At 43.5% G+C, this 17,061-nt stretch overlaps 1 protein-coding gene across 2 annotated transcripts in view; it reads left to right on the top strand.

Annotated features, from left to right (window-relative positions):
• The window catches only part of MCM3AP (minichromosome maintenance complex component 3 associated protein), a 48,736-nt gene that overhangs the window by 13,425 nt on the left and 18,250 nt on the right, over window positions 1–17,061 (top strand). For both annotated transcript variants that reach the window (XM_081192779.1, XM_081192780.1), the window contains 11 exons: window positions 1,240–1,508; window positions 3,048–3,210; window positions 4,931–5,091; window positions 6,333–6,574; window positions 7,030–7,214; window positions 8,317–8,417; window positions 10,786–10,917; window positions 12,010–12,123; window positions 13,137–13,289; window positions 14,256–14,453; window positions 15,642–15,710. In XM_081192779.1, coding sequence (XP_081048905.1) covers window positions 1,240–1,508; window positions 3,048–3,210; window positions 4,931–5,091; window positions 6,333–6,574; window positions 7,030–7,214; window positions 8,317–8,417; window positions 10,786–10,917; window positions 12,010–12,123; window positions 13,137–13,289; window positions 14,256–14,453; window positions 15,642–15,710 — 1,787 coding nt within the window. The remainder of the gene's footprint in view (window positions 1–1,239; window positions 1,509–3,047; window positions 3,211–4,930; window positions 5,092–6,332; window positions 6,575–7,029; window positions 7,215–8,316; window positions 8,418–10,785; window positions 10,918–12,009; window positions 12,124–13,136; window positions 13,290–14,255; window positions 14,454–15,641; window positions 15,711–17,061) is intronic.

Raw genomic sequence — 17,061 nt, 5'->3', positions numbered from 1 at the left:
ATCCCGAAGCAGGGGGTGAGCTGCGGAGCCCGCCCCCTGCTTCAGGCAGATGTCGGCAAGCCTCGCATGCCCGGCGGGAGGTCCCGCTTAGCCCGCTGTTCCGAAGCGGGGAGGGGGGCGGGAAGACCTGCCCCAGCCGCCCCACTTCGGAACGCTGTTCCGAAGCGGGGCGGGGGGCGGGAACACCTTCTGAAGGCGGGCAGGGGGCGAAAGTATTTGTCCCCCCTGCCTGCCTTCCCAGGGGCTTTTAAATCGCCCCGGACAGCGGAGAAGTCCTCCGCTGTCCGGGGCGATTTTAAAATGCCGCCCGCCAGCATTTTAAGATCGCCCCGGACAGCGGAGAAGTCCTCCGCTGTCCCAGGGTTTTTTAAAATGCTGGAGGTGGGAAGAAAAGCCCTTGCCCCCCCCCCCCAGCCTTCAGAAGACGTCCGGGGACAGACTGTCCCCGGACCTGGTCTGAAGGCGGTTTCCCTAGGAACGCATTAATTGATTTTCAATGCATTCCTATGGGAAACCGTGCATCGCAAGACGAAAAAACCGTAAGACGAAGAGACTTGCGGAACGAATTAATTTCGTCTTGCGAGGCACCACTGTATTTGTATCTTTGGCATGTTTCCAACAGTTAGTTACTAAATTTGTAGCACTTAAGTTCGTTAGAGTTTTAGATGCTTCTGTGGCCATGTCATAAATGGTATGGTATGGAATGAAACAAATAGAACCAGCACAAACACCTGTAGGAGCAAAATGAAGCCACAAAAGTATGTAAATTCTTAGAGGACTTACAATAATAGCCTCCTGCATTTCTGCCATTTCCCTCTTGGACTTAGTGAGGCTGAAATACAACGTTTCCTCCTCTCACTCTAGAGAAGCTTGCCTTGTGCCCCCGGTAATGACATTTCAGCACCAGGCCTCTTAATAACTCTATAATAACTTCTTGAACCACAACTCCCATCTTCTCTGACCGCTGGCCATGCTGGCTAGGAATGATGGAAGCTATAGTTCAATAGCTTCTAGGGACCCAAGGTTGAGAAAGACTGCTCTAGGGTATGCCACCTAGCCTCATAAACTCTCAAGAGTTTTGGTCTAGGATCATAGCAGTTGTGCCAGGATGTCTACACATAGCTGTATATGACAAAGCATTGTCTTGGCTTTGAGACTTGGGCAGTCTTTAAAAGGTGCAACATGAAGCATATAAGTAGAATTGAATATCTGAGTTCATGTGCTCTTACATTTTGCCAGGATATAACCCAACAACATCTTTGCTGCCCTGTAACTGTTTCCTTGATGGAGAAATGTACCCGTTTTCATATCCACTGTTCCCACCATTTATGTGAAGAGCCGATGTCTTCTTTTGATGCCAAAATCAACAATGAGAACATGACTAAATGCCTCCAGAGCCTGAAGGAAATGTATCAGGACCTTGCAATCAAGGGTATTTACTGCAAGAGTGAAGCAGAATTCAGAGGATATAATGTTCTCCTGAATCTCAACAAGGGGGATATTCTCAGGTAAGTCTTAAAATAGTTACAGGATTGATTTCACCTCTTCCCTTGCCATTATTTGTAGAATTTGTATATAAATGCAAAGGAACGTGAAGTACTCACTGTTAAGGTGTAAGACTATCATTCTGTGATAATTGCTGTAAAATTGAAGTTGGAAAATAGCTAAGCCCACCCAATCTAATATTTGTCCAGAGCCAACTATCCACCAGTTATTTTACTTTTTGTCCTATGCAAGTATATTGTTCCTAGTCAAGTGTTAACAATGAATTATGGTCTGCCTCTGACAGGAATGGGGAACCCTTTTCCTCTAAAGGGCTACTGACCAACAATAAAAGCCAATCAGAGCAGAGCCATGGGTGGATTGAGACACTACCTGTTGTCTCTTTCTGTAACCCCCTTCCAAAGCAGCCAATTCCTCTTCCACCTCCTGATTGTCTAGCTGTGTGTGCTGCATGTGCCATTGAAGTTTTCAGGAATTGGGCATTTGCTTGCATATTTACAAGTGGCTGAAAGATTTTCATTTGCCATGTTTCCTGAGGTATACAGCTGTCTGGGGAACTGTGCCAGAGTGCCTCATGCCCTTGGGAGCGCTCATGTTAGGCTCCCCACCCCCAAAAGGAAAAACCTTTGCCTAGGCAAGCACCCCATCCCTGAAAACTGCAATGGCAAAAAAGAAAGAGAGCTTTATAAGTGATCAGGTCAGGTTCATGATGCATTTGAAGAAAAATCTCTGTCAGCATTGTTTCTTTCAATGCTTAAAAAGACAAGGACAACCTCCTCCCCTCCAGCTTACCTGTTTTTGTGCTTGGCTTCTCTCTAAATAGCTGTTCTTGATCCTCATATCTTGAGCCTCTTGTTCGGTGTGCTCTAAACACAGTGGCACTGATATTCTTCCTTCTTGGAAGAATCAAGGATTTTGCTTTCAGTTCATTCGAATAAATCAGATTTAGAAGTAAAGTCAGATCCATGTTCACAAACCTGCAGCTAGACTTTGGCAAGGATATGCTCTGCAAAGACGTACAAAAAGCAGAACAAAACATAATGTATTTTGACTCCTGAACTTCCTTAAAGACTGACAGATGCATTAAAATATATGCCTTCATCAGTTTCAGCCCACTTCCTTGGATGGATATAGAATAAAAAGAGAATGCTAAACCATGTGACCAAAAGGCTGAGAGAAGCCCTTGCACCTCAATCCCTCTTGGCCACAATTATTCTCTTGATTCCTATGCGTGCTCTTGTCCCAACCAAGGATAGCTCTTCATTCTTCTGATTAAATGGACTGCATTGGTTTGGCTACCTCTAGTATTAGTTAAAATTAATAATATAAGTAAGTAGTTTTTTTCAGATACATAGATGTTGAAATAAATGTTTGAATACTTCATCTGCAGCAAGGGGGTCTTCAATTTAAATGCATGATACTATTCATGGATTTTAAGCCTAAGGCCCTATGTGTTTTTACTTTCTGCATTTTTGTGTTCAACAGAGGTAGCTTCCATCATTAGCAGTAAAGTAAGAAAACCGTGTCCCTCTTTGTCTCAACAGAGAAGTGCAACAGTTTCGTCCAGATGTCCGAAACTCCACTGAAGTTAGATTTGCAGTTCAAGCCTTTGCGGCTTTGAACAGCAATAACTTTGTAAGGTTTTTCAAACTTGTGCAAACAGCTTCTTACCTGAATGCATGCTTGTTACACTGCTACTTCAGCCAGGTAAGGAATGGCATTTAACTAAGAAAATACTGAGGAAGGGAAAACCCATATTTTGCATTTCTTATCATCCTAAAATATGTTGTCAGTGGGTGTTTGGTGGTTTTTTGTTTTTGTTTTAACATTGCAAATACCCAAGAGAGTATGGTGTTAGGCTTGTAAGTCACAGAATGTATCACTTTGGGGTACAATTCCAAGACCCAGGCTTCCCCGGGTGTGTGAGAGGGGGCCACTTCCATGACTGAGCACTTGAGGACACCTTGCCTGCCCCTTTGCTGTAAAACTGACAGTCTTGAGTTGTTGAGGCCTTTGGCCAGAAGATTCTGCAACAGGTGATAACAGTGAATTTGTTCCCTTACCCTGCTGGCCAAGAATGGAAGTTTGATTTACTTTGAGGGGTTTTTTTTCTGCCAGGACAGCAGGCAAAGCCTCTTCAGGCCTGTATTCATTATCTGAGGTGCAGTGTATTCCCTTGGTTTCCACAGTAATTTGCTCTGGTGTTGATAGGGACACCACTGAAATATTTCCTGTCCTATTTTCTCTTTAATTTTTCATTAAATGTAGCTTGTTCCCATTGGAATGGCTTACGTCTGCCTTCTACTGGAAGGTGAATCTACCGTATTTTTCGCCCTATAGGGCGCACTTTTTCCCCTTCAAAAATGAAGGGGAAATGTGTGTGCGTTCTATGGGGCGAATACAGGCTTTCGCTGAAGCCTGGAAAGCGAGAGGGGTCGGTGCGCACCGACCCCTCTTGCTCTCCAGGCTTCACGAAGCCCTGCGCAACCCTCGGGAGCCCGGCGCGAAACCGTGCTGGGCTCCCGAGGGTTGCGCAGAGCTGCCTGCACTCCCTGGCAGCGCGCAGCTGTGCGCAACCTTCGGGAGCCCGGCGCGGCTTTGCGCCGGGCTCTGGAGGGTTGCGCAGAGCTGCCTGCACTCCGAAGCCTGGGGCGAGCTAAAGAGCGCTCCTGGGCTTCGCGCCGCTCTCCATAAGCCTGGGGAGACCGGCGCGGCTCCCTAGGCTTGCGGATAGCAGGCTGTTCTGGGGACTGGGGTCGGGGGAAGCTCGGGCTTCCCCCGCGCCAGCCCCGTGCGTGGGGGGGAAATTCCCCCCCCCCTTTATTTCCCCCCCCAAAAAAACCTAGGTGCGTACTATGGGGCGGTGCGTACTATGGGGTGAAAAATACAGTACCTTTTTTTTTCTTTTGGCTTGACTGCTAACCAGAAATAAATTACATTGTAAGCCTAATTTCCCATTTACGTTTGTTGAAGTACAGTATTTATATTTACAAACCATTGTGCAGGATTCAACTAATGAGTCACATCTTGTGCAGTGGGGTTCCCCCCCATCTCTGCCCCCAAATTGGTTTGGGGGTCAAGAGAACCCTTGCAACCGTACCTGAAGACAGGGAGAGGGAGATTGTTCCTTTTGGGGAGCCGAAATGCTTTGTTTGATGGAATGATTGCTTTAGTGCAATGCTGAATTCCTCCCATGGTGTTCCAAGGTTTAGTACTCCTGGGGGTTCAAAACATGTTGAAAGAATCACCTGCTGCAATTTTGGGAAAAGTTGGTATGTTGGAGCCTCAAACAAAATTGGTTAAGGTATATAAAGTGAAAAGAAAAGCACCTATAAATGTAACCTTCTCTTCCTTGTCATTGCAAAACATTTTATGTATCTTCATTAATTTTTTAATTTTTAATGGGAGCTTATAAAATATTTTTCAGATTCGTAGAGATGCTTTAAGGTCTCTCAATATTGCTTATACTGTGAGCACTCAGAGGTCCACCATCTTTCCTCTCGATAATGTGGTCCGCATGCTGCTGTTTAAAGACTTTGAAGAGGCAACTGATTTTATAAGTTACTATGGCTTGAGTGTTTCTGATGGGTAAGTGTTAGATAGAGTTCAAGGAGCCTTGGTTTATCCAAGAGCTTTTATGAAAACTGTGGTGCAAAGGCTTTAATAGAGAAAGATGGATTTTAGTGACTGAAGCCAGCATCTCCTTCAGAAGGGTCAGTTCCCTGCATTAACCTCCTGTGTCCCACACATATCACAAAGTGGAAAGAATAAAATCTTTACATTAAAAGTGTGGTCCTAACTTGACTTAGAGCTTCTCCCTTTTCCATTGTTAAACACCTCTCTAATAACCTACAAGTGTAACTGCTTTTATGGGTTGTATTAGAGGGTTCTTGGGCCTTTGACTCTAATCTTGACTGAAGTTGAACCAGAAAACAGTGGTAAGTAATGGCTGGAATCTGGGCATCACAATGGCATTCTCCTTTAATGGAGTTAAGATCCAGAACCGTCTGGTTTCATCTCTTTGCTCAAAAATAAGGAAGCTTGTGTCAAGCCCATGGACCATCTAGTTCAGGGGTAAGGAAACTTTTTAGCTCTGCAGACCAGTCTCCTGTCCAAATCCCTTGCGCTTGCAAAGACCACCTGCTGCTGATCTGTTCAGGCCCCAATTTGGAGGTTGAAAGGATCAGTGCTGGCCGGGGTGGGGAGCTTTGCAAAGTACAGGACAGCTTGGGAATCCAGTGGAGCTTCAAAAGTGGGGCACAGGGAAGCTCCTGGAGCATGGAAGAATTCTGTGTCTGCCCACTTTCCTGCTGCCCCTGCTGCTAGGCTCAGCAACAGAAGAGAGCCTGGGTTTTACCATTCTTCTCTTGCTTGCACTTGTAGCAGTGGCAGTAGTGGGAAGGGGGGCAAGGAATAGAAATAATTCTTTCTCCTCTTTGTTCTTCCCTGCTGCTGCGGTGGTAAGCATGCTGGTAGAGAGAAGCTGTCCCCTCCTTGGGCAGGGGCACTCCGACTGCCCATCCTCCAGCCCATCAGCTGGTGGGCGTTTGGGAGCAAGCCTTGTTCCAGCACAAAGGAGCAACCAGAAGCCCACTTGTTCCTTTGAAGCCCCACCCTTACCTGCTTCACAGCTGATGTCATGCATTATGCCACGTGCAAGGGGGCAGGCAGGCCTTGGCTTTCCCAAAGTAGCCTCCCGAGTTTGTTCTGCAGGGCAGAGGTTCCCTACCCCTGATCTAGTTGTGCATGCTAGATATATTTGCAAACCTCCATGTAGAAATCTTTGGCCTCGGGATCATTTGGCATGTGTTTTGTATTTCATTTTACAGTTTCGTGGAGTTGAATCGGTCTGCTTTTCTGGAACCAGAAAGCTTGCCCAAGCCAAAGAAATCCCTGTTTGTTGGGCAGAAGCTAACTGCTTCCGTTGGGGAAATTGTCAGCGGGGGAGTTTTACCACCTGTGATTCGCCACATACCTTTGTGTAGCTTTAACGCACAGAACAAATACACAGGGGAGAGTGCTGCAGTGGACTCGGCCAGCAGTAGTCAGAAAGCCAGTGTTGAGGCGACAGGTAAGCCAGAACTCACACACCCAGGATAGGGTGTGAAACTGTGCTCTTGAGTTGAAGGAGAATTATGGCATGGAAAAAAGCATATATGTGTGTTTTAAATTTGGTTTATTTTTCAACTTTTCAGCTTTTGCATTTGGCAGAACAGTTTAAAATAGTATTGAGTGATTAATAAGAGAATTTGAAAATAGGACCTGAGCATTAAAATAGTTTATTTGTATCCTTGACTTAATTTGTTAAGTATTTGATGTCTGTAAAAATCCTATAGACACCAGAGCTTGAACAGGAAGGTTTCTGCATGCAGAGCATGTCCCCATTGAGTTCTGGGTCCTTCCATTCAGAATTGGCTCTTTTGAAGAAAAAAGTGGTTATCAGTGTTATTAAGATTGCGCTTTACCTTTCTAAGCAGCTCTTCCCTTTTAGCAGCTGGATATTGTATCTCTTGGTTTCACCCACAGAAACAAGAGCAGAAGACAGTAGTGGAGACCTGGAAGTCCTTCGAGCTCAGCCTCCGTTGTTGCTTTTACCACTCGTACCGGCACCTTTGCCTTCCGCTACAGGGTCCACTTTTCGGCCAATTTCACAACCTTCTCTTCCTCCTCCTCCTCCTCCTCCCAAGCTTCAGCCTGTTTACAGTGATATGGTGAGGCGCTTCAGAAAATACATTCTACTTCTGTTTTGCTGTCACACAGTTCTTAAAAATGAGGAACGATACTTTATAAAGTCTTCTATTTTAATGTAAGTGTTTGTGGTGTAATTTCTAAAAGAGAAATGTGATGCAGGTACCACATACGATGCTATAATTAACAATTTGGCAAGATAGATACAGATGGTGTTTGGTGTAATGGGATTACGACAAAGGGCTGCGCTGACCAACAATGAAATTTATGGGAAGATCATCAAGGATAATATATAGTAATTTAAAAGGATGATGTTCAGTAGTATAAAAGTGTGTATGGTCATTTCAATTTAATTTAAACTAGCAAGAAATAAATAAATATGTATGGAGAAGGCCTTAGGGGGCTGACAGCCTCTAGTATAATGCAGCTACAATAGAGGCAAATGCAGTCTTGAATGTCTTAGGCAAGACCTTTCCTGTCAGAATGAGGAGTACTAATAAACTCACAATGCAGATTTGGAAATTTTGTGTGGCAACAGTCATTCAGATCCAGCAGCAACAAATTTAAGCTTGAGGAAGCCTAGCTTGGATCATTGCAGGGATTAAGAACGTCCTCTGTGAGTGGAGGTTGAAAGTGCAATTACCAGTTTGGGACTGAAGGCTGTGCAGCAGAATTTGGGGTAAATTACTTCGTTAAAGGATTTTGTCTAATAGACCCAACTGCTGTAATCTGAAGGTACTGTATTTTTCCGTCTATAAGATGCCTCCATGTATAAGATGCCCCCTGTTTTTGGGGACTCCAAATTGAGAAAATGGGGAGGATATATATAAAGAAATGCATAAGTAACATTTTTTTTTAAAAAAAAAGATTTTAGTTGTTTCACAGAAGGTCAGATTTAAGGCAATAATTGAACTAAATGACTCTGACACGCCTCCTAGTTCTGATCATGAGCCTAAAGTGTGATTAATACAACCTTTCCCTGTAGAGTGCATATTATTTGCTGTTCTGTTCACATTTCTGAATTTTAAGAATGACCTATCATGCAGTAATACCATTTGGTTTTGCTTTTCAGAATGGAATGTTTTGAGTGTCGGATGCTAATTGCAAGTTCTTTCTTGTTCCCAGGACATTGCCGAAGTGGTTGAAGACCTTGTGCATGATGTGCTAGAAGGCGAATGCAGAGAAATTGGCTCCACAGGAGCAGCCTATGTGCAGACAGCAATATGGTAAATGCACTAATGCTGCACTCAGTATTATTTGAAGACATTCCAAGGAAGCTATATCCAATCCATCTCAGCACACAATAACATAAGAAGAGTCCCGCTAGATAAGGCCAGAGGCCCTGCTAGTCCACTGGTCTTCAGTTTGTGGGCTGCAGCCTGGTCCAGAGTTGGGTACAACAGGAGCGCAACCACCATGCAAATACATGGTAAAAGATTCAGAAACGGGATCCCAAATGCACGTTTGGGTTAAAAGTGGGTCCTGGGTCTGAAAAGGTTGAAGAGACCTCTTTTAGTCCAACATCCTATTCTCACAGTGGCCAACAGCTTGCAGAAATAGTTTGGATACTGTTTAGTCAGTGAAGGCCAACTGTCAAACTGGGCAGCTTTATTCATTTCACAAAAATTGATGATTGACAGCGGTGGCATGTTCTCCTCTCTCTCTCTCTCTCTCTCTCTCTCTCTCTCTCTCTCTCTCTCTCTCTTTACGTGTAAACACATTACTTGCCAAAGCAGGTTGGCATACTTGCTGTTGCAAACAACTGTGAAGTATTACCTGGAGGTTGTTTAAAACCCAGCTTGGAACACCCAGAAATAAATGAAGTGCCACATGGGGGAAATCACCGGTAACCATATTGCGTTAATAATAATAATAAATTTTATTTATACTCTGCCCTCCCCAGCCAAGGCCGGGCTCAGGGCGGATAACAACCAATAATAAAAACAAGTTGAATGACTATAACTTAAAAACAAGATTAAAATACAACATTAAAACATTAAAATGCAGCCTCATCACAGGAGGAGAAAGGAAAAAAGAAAGAAGGGGAGGGAATAAAATTGACTCCAAGCCAAAGGCCAGGTGGAACAACTCTGTCTTACAGGCCCTGCGGAAAGAAATCAGATCCCACAGGGCCCTGGTCTCATGAGACAGAGCGTTCCACCAGGCTGGAGCCAGTGTTGAAAAGCCCTGGCTCTGGTTGAGGCTAATCTGACTTCCTTAGGGCCCGGGACCTCTAGGATGTCGCCATTCATGGACCTTAAGGTCCTCCATGGGGCATAGTCTCTACTTTCTTGAAAACAGGACAGGAGAGCAGGCAGGGAAAGGTTAATCCATGCCTGACTGAGGGCAGGGCCTGCAAGTTTGATATACCTCCTGGAAAGGAAGCTCCTCTCATATTAAGCACATGACTTCAACCATATGAGGACACAACTCATGGCATGCAACAGTAAAGTTAATTCTGGAAGAGCACTAATGAACAAACCATCTAAATGATGTGGGAGGGGTACATCCTGGAGAAGGGCCCTAGAGCACCTGTACTGCATGCAGAAGGTCCTGTCTTCAGTGTCCAACATCTGCAGGTGGTACTGGGAATGTCCCCTGTCTGAGGTTCTGTTGTTGAACAGCTGTCAGCTTCAGCTCTCATGGCCAACAGCCGGGGCAATGGGGGTTGTAGTTCATCAACATCTGGAGGGCCACAAGATGCCCATCCCTGGTTTAGACAATACTGATCAAGTTCCTGTGTTCCTACTTTCCACTTTGGGTTATGGTGCAGGAGAGGAGCAGGAAAGGAATATTCAAAAGCAGTGTCATCCCAGAAAGGGTCAGGAGAATGGCATATTTCAATAACCGGATGAAGGATCCCCTTGACTAATATAGTTTTGTAACACTGCGTAACATTAAGTGGTGGAACAGGTGGCTGTGCCGAATGTGTCTTCTGGTGGAGCATGGTGCTTCAAGCTGTGGAAACAGCAGATGTGGACAGTCAGTCATCTTGTGGAGATGAGAATGAGCCCTTGAGGACACATTTGTGCTGTTGGAGCTTCTGTGCCTTCTAACCTACAAATAGAAACATGAAGAACCTCACGTTAAGGCTCTTCATTGCGGTGATCTGGATTCAGGCAGTTTGGTAGGGCTCTCTTCCAACTCCTGTAAAATACCAAATTATTTTTTGCCCTGAAGGATGGATTGGTACAGAACACAATTCTTTCTTCTTGAAAAGAAATAAAGATCTCATTATCTCCCACCACTATGATGGAAATAAACATGACCCAAAACATTGACAAATTTGCATCCTATTAGCATTCTTGGTTATGTCTGGAGCGCCCAAACTCAGATATGGGCTTTTATCAGGGTGAAAGTAAGTCATAATGAGGGGGTCTCTTTAGATATCAAATCATGCCAGCTTTACTGTTCCTGGATCCCAAATGCATGTTTACAGAAATAAACAATAGAAAAAAATTCACATTATAACACAACATTACATGTGAATAGCAAACAGGCTTTTGTGGGGAGACTGGAAAAGTTCTGTTGCTGCAAATTTAGGCCTAGTTCTTTCTACTAACTCTTCACAATTGTTTCCTTTATTTTATGCAGGATCTCCAATGTTACTACAGATGAAATCATGACAGACGTGATGCTGGGAATCTTAAGGCAAATTGCTTCAGATGTAATCAGTACAGAAAAACTGAGACTTGAAGAGGAAAGACGCCGTGCTGAAGAAGAGAGGCAAACATTCTTTATACTTGTAGTAGAAACTTTGAGACAATGAGATGTAGATTGGAATACATTGTGGTACTTGTGTGGCTAAGCCAGCCATAACACCCCAGCACCACAGCGGGAGCGGAGTCCTGGAGAGGCAAGGGTCAGCAACACCCAGTGGCCAGGCTTCCCCACCCATGCGCTCAGCCTGGGTGGGAATGGGCTCTACATGTGTACCAACACGTGTAGAACTCTACACAATGCTCCCCTTCCTCTCCCTCATTGTATGAAGGTGCTCTGTGATGCACATCCCTTTTACCTATTGGCCAAATGCATGGACCGTGAGGAGGTATAACCCCCCCCCCCAAACATGCTGGCAGCAGGAGATTGATAACTTACACAGCCCCACCATCTTCGTGTGCATTGTTTGAATGTGAATCTCTCATGTCAGGTGGGCTTGGTTGGGAAGGGGTTGTAGCTCAGTGGTCAAGCATCTGCTTCAGTCTCTGGCATGTTCAGCCCCAGACAGGACTGGGAAAGATTCCTGTCTGGAATCTTGGCTAGTCAGTTTAGGCAAAATTAAGCTACCTAGTCTGATGGTCTGAGCTGGTACTAGGCAGCTCTGTTCCTCTGTTATCAGCTCTAAGAGGTATCTGTTTCCTTTCATATCATTAAGTTTCTCTCTTCTAAATATTTGTACTTTGGTTGATTATTCCCTAAACATTGTATTTGCATTCATCTTGAAAATGAATGAATCTGGGAGGGAGGGTTTGAAGGGGGGGGGAAGGGAAAATAGTGAATATGATATGTTTTGATAATTTGTTATGTTGAAATTGTTAATAAAACCATATTTTTAAAAAAGAAAATGAATTAGGATGACAGTAAATTGGCAGGACCCGGGCTTTACTGCTGTTTAATGCAATGTGCTAGGAATTTCAGCAATGAATGTAATCCGAATATGGTTAATGGTACCTGTATCCCTGTAATATTTTGATGCATTACACTTAATGCACTAGTTTTGACACTGCAGTTTTTAAAATATGGAGATACTTGGTCGCTTAAGATTTTACTTGTCTGTCATCTGCCTATAATGTGTGTGTGTTTTTCTCCTCTCCTTAGGCAGAAGCAGGAAATGGAGCAGTTAATAGAAATGTTGAGCGACTCCCTGCGTATGGCATTGACAGAAGAAGTGGTGAAGGAAATGGTGCAAGAGATTTCAGCAAAGGAGTTAAAGTAAGCGGTAAAACACGGGGATTTGCCTGTGAAATGGATGTCAGGACCAGCCCTATGCAGAATATGGGCAGGGTCAACACGAAGGAGCTTTGAGACCTAGATGTTAAAAAGCTCAAAATTTCAAATGTTGGCTTCCTAACTCTCTGTGCCCTGTGTTTTCACAGTCATCTAGAGGAGGGGAACAGCTCCTTCTCACTTTCTGTGATAAAGTCTACTCTTCTTCGGATCACACAATGTTTTATCTTGAAGTAAAACTACATAAAGTAATGCCAATCAAATGAGTTTTGTTTTTTCTTCCCACCACAGCAATAACTGGTACAGTAATCTAGTTGAAAGGGACGCAGGTGGCACTGTGTAAGTAGATAAATAGGTACCGCTCTGGCGGGAAGGTAAACGGCATTTCCATGCGCTGCTCTGGTTTGCCAGAAGCAGCTTAGTCATGCGGAAGCTGTACGCCGGCTCCCTCGGCCAATAAAGCGAGATGAGCACCGCAACCCCAGAGTCGGCCACGACTGGACCTAACGGTCAGGGGTTCCTTTACCTTTACCTAATCTAGTTGAAGAGAAAGAGGAGAGTCGACTAGACACAGAATATCTAGGTGGTGATGTAGAAAAATGGATCAGTTCATGTCATATTACAAATTGGCACATATTTTTCAATTTCTTTGTTGAAAAAGTCTTGATGCATCTCTGTGTGCAGAAGACAAGAGTCCTATTTAAGCTGTTTCTGCCGTTCTTATCACCATAATAACCGGGAAGTTTTTAATCTTTGATGTTTTACTATTTTTTATATATACTGTAAGCTGCCCAGAGTGGCTGGGGAAAGCCAACCAGATGAGCAGTGTATAAATATTATTATTATTATTATTATTATTATTATTATTATTATTATTATTATTATTTTCAATTTAGTCTTTGAAAAATTTAAAGTGGCTTCGTTCATTGACAGAAATCCTGCATTTTTCATTTTCATTTTGCTTTGTTTCTGTGCTCTGATGCTTAATTTTGACCTAGGTGTGCCCTGGAGAAAGACCAAAGAGCACGCGTTGCCCGCTGCTCCAAGGAAGTCTGTGCTGAAATAATGGGTGTATTTTTGGAAGATGAGATTTTCCAGATTGCTAAGGAGACCCTACAAGAACTCCAGTGTTTCTGCAAATACTTACAACGGTGGGTTAAATGAAGCTTTTCTGCAGCCAATTGACATAAAATCTTGACTAGCATGTCAAGTTTATCAAAATTATATTCTACTCTTTCACAAAATAGCTAAGAGCAGCACAGGTTAAGCCTCATTTTTATCTTTATTTTGTTACAGGTTTAATCTACTGTAGGAAAATAGGTTAGGTTGAGAAATGATTAAGAGCTATAAGTAAAATGATTTCTGAATGATGAATGGCTATCCCAACTGTGCTTTTCTTGCAAGCTCCTCTAGGAAATTTTCATGGTGCCAGTAGTGGCCCAAGAAGGAAAGTTGCATTCCTTCTGCCCTCCATTGATTTGAACTTCTTTGATGTCTGCTTGGCAGGCTTATCAGGGCCGCCCTTTTTAAAATGGGCTTTGTAGATTGTACATCAAATTTCAAAGAGAAACTGATGTTGAGTTGAACTGCTCATGGCAGGGCTCAGGGTCAGGGCATTTATGTGATGACTCCTGATTGCAAAATAATTGAGTGGCTTTTCATTTATTTATTTTTTAAATATACACTGCTTGATTGGTTTCCTTTAAAACCCTCAAAGTGGTTTATTTTGTGTGTATTTTGAAGATCTTTATTTTTCCTGAAATGTGCAAGCCTACAGGAAAATTACATGAACGTGTTAAGAATGAATTGTAACATTTTTGGTGACAAACCAAACCCTATGGTCATATTTGACTTAGCCAGCTTTCTGGTTGCAGTTTTGTCTGTGAATGAGAGCAGTTAAATGAGTAGGACCCTTCTTTTGTAGCAAGTGTTAATTGTTTGTAGTTTTTATTATTGTAAAAGATACTGGATTCCACAGTGGCATAGGTACTGTTGGATGTCTTTCGGCATTGTCCGTTTTTTATTTTACTGCTGTATGATTTGGTGATGGCCCTTGGCTAAGCAATAACTTTGATTTGAATAATTTTAATGAAATGCATTGATACTTTATCTTGCAGATGGAGGGAAGCTGTTGCAGCCCGGAAGAAATTGAAGCGTCAGATGAGATCTTTCCCAGCAGCTCCCTGTTGTGTAGATCCAAAACATAAATTGAAGGCTCTGTCTCCCAGCGCAGAATGTCCTATTGCCAGAGAGCACCTTGCTAAAATGATTGTAAACTTGGGACATGCAGGGAACCTTGGCATCTCCTGTCTTAGGTAAGTGCACCCTGGCCTGGTTCACACAATAGACTAAGACAAGCCTTGGCTTAAGCAAGAGCAGGAATGCAGATCTCTGGGGAGGAGTCTCTTCGGTGCTTTTTGCTGCTGCGCTGTGCTGAGCTTGGCTAGACGTGCCACTCAGTTGGGGGCTCCTGGCTTAACCACAAGCTCGGTTTGGCTCAGCGCAGTGGTCCCCAAACTTTTCCAATAGAGAGCGCTTGAAAGCTGCTGAGGGCCTTGATGGACCACTTAACAGTTTTTCTGCCTGTCATAGCTATTGTAATGGGTTGTGCTAGGTACTGTATAATTTTTTACAGACATGCCACAGATGACCTGAATGAACGGACCACAGTTTGGAAACTGCTAGCTTAGTGCATTGTGCAGACTGGGCCACTTTTTAATTGACCACTCTATAGGTTATAGAAATCAGTGGATATACAGTTTCTGCTAGTCACGTCCCCATGTGAAAAGAAAGAAAATGTGCTCCTTTTCATCATCCTCTGACCCCCGCCCCCCGTGCTTGTATTCTTTGTGTCTATTGCAGGGCCAGTCATGGTTTGCTGTGGTCCACATACACAGTTTACGTGGTTAAAAAAAGATGCATTTTGTTTTTTCAATGTTGAAATCCAATGTGTCCCATCATGTTTATTATGTCATATTTTGGTCACGTTTATTATTTTTTCAGTGTTGTGTGGAGGAGCCCCAAGAGAGTAAATACAATAAGCCTACAACTTAAGCGCATTTTACTTGTGTGCTCATTCAAACATTGAAAATGTTAAAAAAATTAAAAGGGGCAGAAAGGAGGTTCTAGGGAAAAATACTTTCTCAATATAATGTTGAGGCTATCAGTCCATGAATTCTTTTACTCTTCAGTAATTCCCCATTAGACTTCTTTTTTCCCCTCTGTAGACTTCTTTCTTCCCTCTGTATGAACAATTGTAGGTAAGGCACCTCTTAAAATTAATGTGCAACAGGCATCTCAATTGCAGCCATGTAGGTGATCACATCTGCAGCTAGATAGCTAGCTACTCCTTGAGGTAGCTTTGAAATCTCAGACAGACATAAATTCTTGTTAGTAACATTGGAATTCATGTCTTTGTACATGCTGCTCATATAAGAGGTTGTCATATGCTTGCAAGATGGAAGGGGGAATGTGGACCAAATAAACACTTTGCTTATTTCTAGGCTCAGAAGTTTACAGAACAAGGCAATTCATCAAATGAAAGTGCAACATTTTTACCACCAGTTATTAAGGTATGTTAAAATTATTGAAGCTAAAGCACACATATGGCAAACTCCGGGATTGCCACCTGCAGTAACCCTAGAAACAATTGTGAAGTGATAGATTCCAAAATGGATTTTGACTTGAATAAGTGCCTTTTAAAAAAGTACGTGTTCATGACCATCTATCAAACACTGAGTTAAAGACTGATTTTCTTTATAAAGGAGAACTAAGGGGGCAATACCTGACTTCCTAGGTTAAACCTTATCATGTTAGTTGTAAAAAAATAAATTAAAAAAAATTCCTCTGCACCTTAGAGACCAACTAAGTTTGTTATTGGTATGAGCTTTCGTGTGCATGCACAATTCTTCTTGTCTGTGGACTTCCCACGAGGCTCGGTGACTTGCAAGCTCCCACAGGCAGGGCCAGGGCTCTATGGAGGCAGCAGGACTGGAGTGGAGAATTGCTGCCACTGGGTGCCCTGCTGATTTCCTGTCTGCTTGCCCTGCTGTTCCTGCCACTGCTGGCCACTTGCCCACCCACAAGGCCCTTTGCCACCCCCTTTGTCTTCTGCCTGCCTTGTTCAAAGGGAGCCCTTTCTCAGAGCACAGGGTTCTACACCAGGTGTCCAGGAAAGTACCTTCACCGCCAAGCCTAACAGCTTAAATTGCTATTTAAGCTTACTCCAAAGTAGCTAAACTTTTTCAAATTTTAAACTTTTCACTTTAATCAGCATTTGTAGCCACTGTGGAAGCAGAAGTGATCTGTCAGACACTGCTCCCAGACCACATCACTCTGTGGAAGGAGGGAGCCCCTTGGACTTTCCTCAGAGTGTGGCAAGATGGGGGGCAGAGAACTTGCCAGCAGTGCTAGCACTAATGCAGTAGCAAAAGAGCAACAGAGGAAAAGAAATCTGGAAATGGTCTGTGGGGAGAGGAGGAGGAGGAGGAGGAGGAGGAAGAGGAGTATCTTGAGCTAGCCCTGATCCCAGATGCTAGGGTGATACTGCATAGATAAGCATGTATCTCTGTTTGGTGTGCTTTGGCTATCTGAGCTCTGCTGTGCATCCCGTTCTGACTATTTCCCGGTTTAAGAACTCTACCAGCCAACCAGCACAGACACTTATTTTCCATCTTGGAGAGAAGCACAACCAGCCCTTGCTCCTGAAGATTCTGTACACTTGTAACAATCTGTTCTTATGCAGTCTTAGCCTTCTGTGTATGACAAGAGACAAATAGAAATTTGCCTTTTGTCTGAAGCAGATGTAACTGTGCAATGTAAGAGTATATGAGTTGCACGCAGAGAGGGTTTGGATTGTGCTCCTAGATCGAATCAAGGCTCTGTTAGATTAACAGATCAGTACAGCATTTATAATCTACAAAA

This window comes from Podarcis bocagei (genome assembly GCF_964188305.1).
Source record: "Podarcis bocagei genome assembly, chromosome: 1".
NCBI lineage: Eukaryota > Metazoa > Chordata > Lepidosauria > Squamata > Lacertidae > Podarcis > Podarcis bocagei.
The sequence above is the reverse complement of the archived record's forward strand: the minus strand, read 5'-3'. Positions and strand labels throughout refer to the sequence as shown.